Source organism: Triticum urartu, chromosome 3A (assembly GCF_056163025.1).
Source record: "Triticum urartu cultivar PI428250 chromosome 3A, HENAU_Tu73, whole genome shotgun sequence".
NCBI classification, from domain to species: domain Eukaryota; kingdom Viridiplantae; phylum Streptophyta; class Magnoliopsida; order Poales; family Poaceae; genus Triticum; species Triticum urartu.
Window position 1 is genome coordinate 726,433,191 of NC_141875.1, and position 3,449 is coordinate 726,436,639.

Here is a 3,449-nt window from a genome sequence, read left to right on the forward strand (position 1 = left end):
GTGGTACGTGCTCAATGGCAATGGCAATGGCAATGGCGCCCGTAGCACTTGCACTCTGCTTGTGTACAACCTTCCTCCTCTCCACTCCACCGGCCGTCCATTCCTCCACCGGCCACCCATCCTCCCCTCCCAGCCCGAGCCTCACAGCGGCAGAGCCGACGCCGTCCCCGGAGTACAAGACGTACATCATCCTTCTCAAGCCTCGAGCGGACGCCCAGGTCATGGACGACGATGCGCGCCAGGGCTGGTACCGGTCCTTCCTCCCCGACGACATGACCGCCCACGGCGAGCCGCGGCTCCTCCATTCGTACAAGACCATCTTTCACGGATTCGCCGCCTTGCTGACGGAGGAGGAGCTGGACGCCGCGTCCAGGAAACCCGGCTTCGGGCGCTGGTTCCCGGACGGGATGATGTACCCCACGACGACCCGCTCGCCCGAGTTCCTCGGCCTGAGGAAGGACGCCGGCTTGTGGGCGAAATCTAGCTACGGCAAAGGGATCATCATCGGGGTGATCGACTCCGGCATCGAGTCGCGCCATCCCTCGTTCGACGACGCCGGCATCTCGCCGCCGCCCGCCAGGTGGAAGGGCGCGTGCACGGGCGTGGACAAGGGCGTCCGCTGCAACAACAAGCTTATTGGCGTCAGGTCCTTGGTGGACTACAACCCTGCCGATGAGACCGGCCACGGCACGCACGTGGCGTCCATTGCGGTGGGCAACTTCGTGGCCAATGCCTCGTCGTCCCACGGACAGGCCGCTGAGACGGCCGCCGGGATCGCTCCGGGCGCACACTTGGCCGTTTATAAGGCGTGCAGAGCTACTGGATGCCTCCGTTCGAACGTAGTTCATGCGATTGATACGGCGGTGAGCGATGGGGTCGATGTGATCAACATCTCCCTCAGTACTAGGGCGGTACTACCGCTGGACAAAGACGTTGTGGCCATTGGCGCATTCCGTGCGGTGGCCAAGGGTGTCGTCTTTGTGACTTCTGCTGGCAACAAAGGCCCCAACCCGTCCACCATCAAGAACGATTCGCCGTGGGAGATCACGGTGGCCGCCGGGTCGGTGGACCGGAGGCTCGCCGCCGACTTTGTGCTGGAGTCGGGCGACCTAGTGGAAGGAGAGGCGCTGGTGCAGGGGGCCAACTCGACCGCTTACCAACCCCTTCACTACCCCGGTGAGGGTAACCTGTGCAAGAACGTGAGCGCCGACCGCACCAGGGGCCACATCCTGATATGCGATTATGCCCGGGTTAATGTTGATGCTCAGGCCCGCATCATCAAAAATCTCTACGACAATGGCGCGGCTCAAGTCGCGCTCATCGGCCGGGAGAGATCTGGTTTCACCTTGGGCTTCAAGGAGTACGGGTCCTCCGTCGTGCAGGAGCCCGCCGCCGTCGGCCGCAAGCTCAAGGACTACAGCCAGTACCCGGACTCCGCGGCACAGGTGTTCTTCAAGGGCACGCGGCTCGGCATCGGGCAGTCGCCCACGGTCGCGTACTTCTCTAGCCGTGGCCCGAGCCGCAACAACCCGCAAATCATGAAGCCCGACATCCTGGCGCCCGGGCTCAACATCCTCGCCGCCGCCACCGCGAGCCCAGACCGGGGGCCTTTCAGATTCAAGTCCGGAACATCGATGGCGGCGCCGCACGTCAGCGGCGTGGTCGCCCTTCTCAAGAGCTTGCACCCGGACTGGTCGCCGGCGGCCATCAGGTCAGCCATGATGACCACGGCCGATGACCTGGACAACGACGGCAACCGGATCATGAACGAGAAGCACCAGCCGGCGAGCGCCTTCGCTCTAGGCGCGGGGCACGTCAACGCCACGCGGGCCGTCGATCCGGGCCTCGTCTATGACCTGGAGGTCAGAGACTACGCTGGGTACGTTTGCCATCTTTTCGCCAAGCTCGACGACGACGACGACTACTACGCCCTGCAAGACATCATCCAGGACTTGAACTTGAATTGCAAGATCGTTCCCCCTGTGTCGGACGTCGACCTCAACTACCCGAACATCGTGGTGCCGGCCAACACCACGGTGCGGCGGACGCTGACGAACATGGGGCCCGTGGAGCAGTACACAGGCAGGCTGTCCATGGACCATGACGTGGGGCTGGATTTCTCGCCGAAGTCGCTGACCTTCTCGCGGCCCGGGGAGAAGCTCACCTTCCAAGTAAGCCATCATGGGGCCGAGGTTGCACAAGGATTCTTGATCTGGGAGTCGGATACGCACACGGTCCAAAGCCCACTCGTCGTCGTGCGTTCGTGAGCGGAAGTTGGACAGATCGAACATAAGAGATGGATGCTACTAGCTAGCTCCACTGTACAGCCTAAAAAAACTAGCTTTGAATCGCTTACACGATCAGAACAGGGCGAAGAAAAATCATAATTCAAACTTTTCAGTTAAAAAATTCTCAAAGATATGCACGTATACAATGATTTAATGTATACGTGTGTGAAATTTCGTGATAAAATACCATCCCATTGCGAGCTGCACAAAAAAAGTATCAAAATCATGGACTTTGAGAATTAACAGTTCCAAGTGTTGAAAAGTATAATAGATTTGTTTTCTTCTTCTTCTTCTTGTGTAGCTCTCATTTTAATATATTTCATCAACAAAATTTACACACATGCACATTATGCCTTCGGGCATATATATGTGTATTTTTTTCAAAAAAAGAAATGAAACACAGAATTATAAATTTTGATTTTTCCAAAACTCAGCCTCTATTTAGCTTTTCACTTTGCATCGCCTATCTCTGCAGCATGTTCGTACTGTCCTTAATTACGTGAAATTCCAGATGGGTCTAGCAGTTTGCAATTATCGGGAAATTTGAATCCATTTCCATTATGTATGTCAAGCCATACACGGTCTTTTTGTGATCACAAACTTACATTACTCGAGAGGCGCTCAATACGTGCAAACTTGGCCATGTAATCACTACAATTGTTCAGTTGTTATGTCTTTGAGATGTAAAATCTCACAAATTAAGCACACTAAAGATGGTTGATTCCTTTCCTCGTTGCTTAACATTTTCACCAACTCAAGACAGTCTGATTCAAAAATCATCAGGGTGCCTGTGCTGCACGATTGTAGGGAAGATGTCATGCCTTTCATGCAGGTTGTTGTTTCTGCTTCAAGGGCCAAGGAGCAAATGTGTATAAATCTTCCGGAGCTAAACAATATTTCACCGTCATGACTGTCTTTTTTTTAGAAAAAGAGGATGACCTCCGGCATCTGCATCTGGAAGCACTCGGGAGACCTAAGGAAGGGGAAGTGAGGAGATCACTCCATACCGACGCCTCCAAGGAGGGGAACGACGCCCTCAGGCGTCGCCGTTGGCGCGGCCGGTCATGTCCGGCTAGGGATTTCACCCGAACTAGATCCCCGCCACCACCAGCGCCTACTGTACAGAACCGGCGACCAAGAGAAGTGTGGCCCAACCAGGTT

General features: G+C 55.7%; 1 protein-coding gene across 1 annotated transcript; it reads left to right on the plus strand.

Moving 5' to 3' along the window:
• Positions 1 to 407: 407 nt before the first annotated feature.
• On the plus strand, positions 408 to 2,267 carry LOC125549482 (subtilisin-like protease). The gene is made up of 2 exons (XM_048712889.1): positions 408 to 602; positions 969 to 2,267. The coding sequence occupies exons 1-2, from the start codon at positions 408 to 410 to the stop codon at positions 2,265 to 2,267; spliced, it is 1,494 nt and encodes a 497-aa protein (XP_048568846.1).
• The last annotated feature ends 1,182 nt before the right edge of the window (positions 2,268 to 3,449 follow it).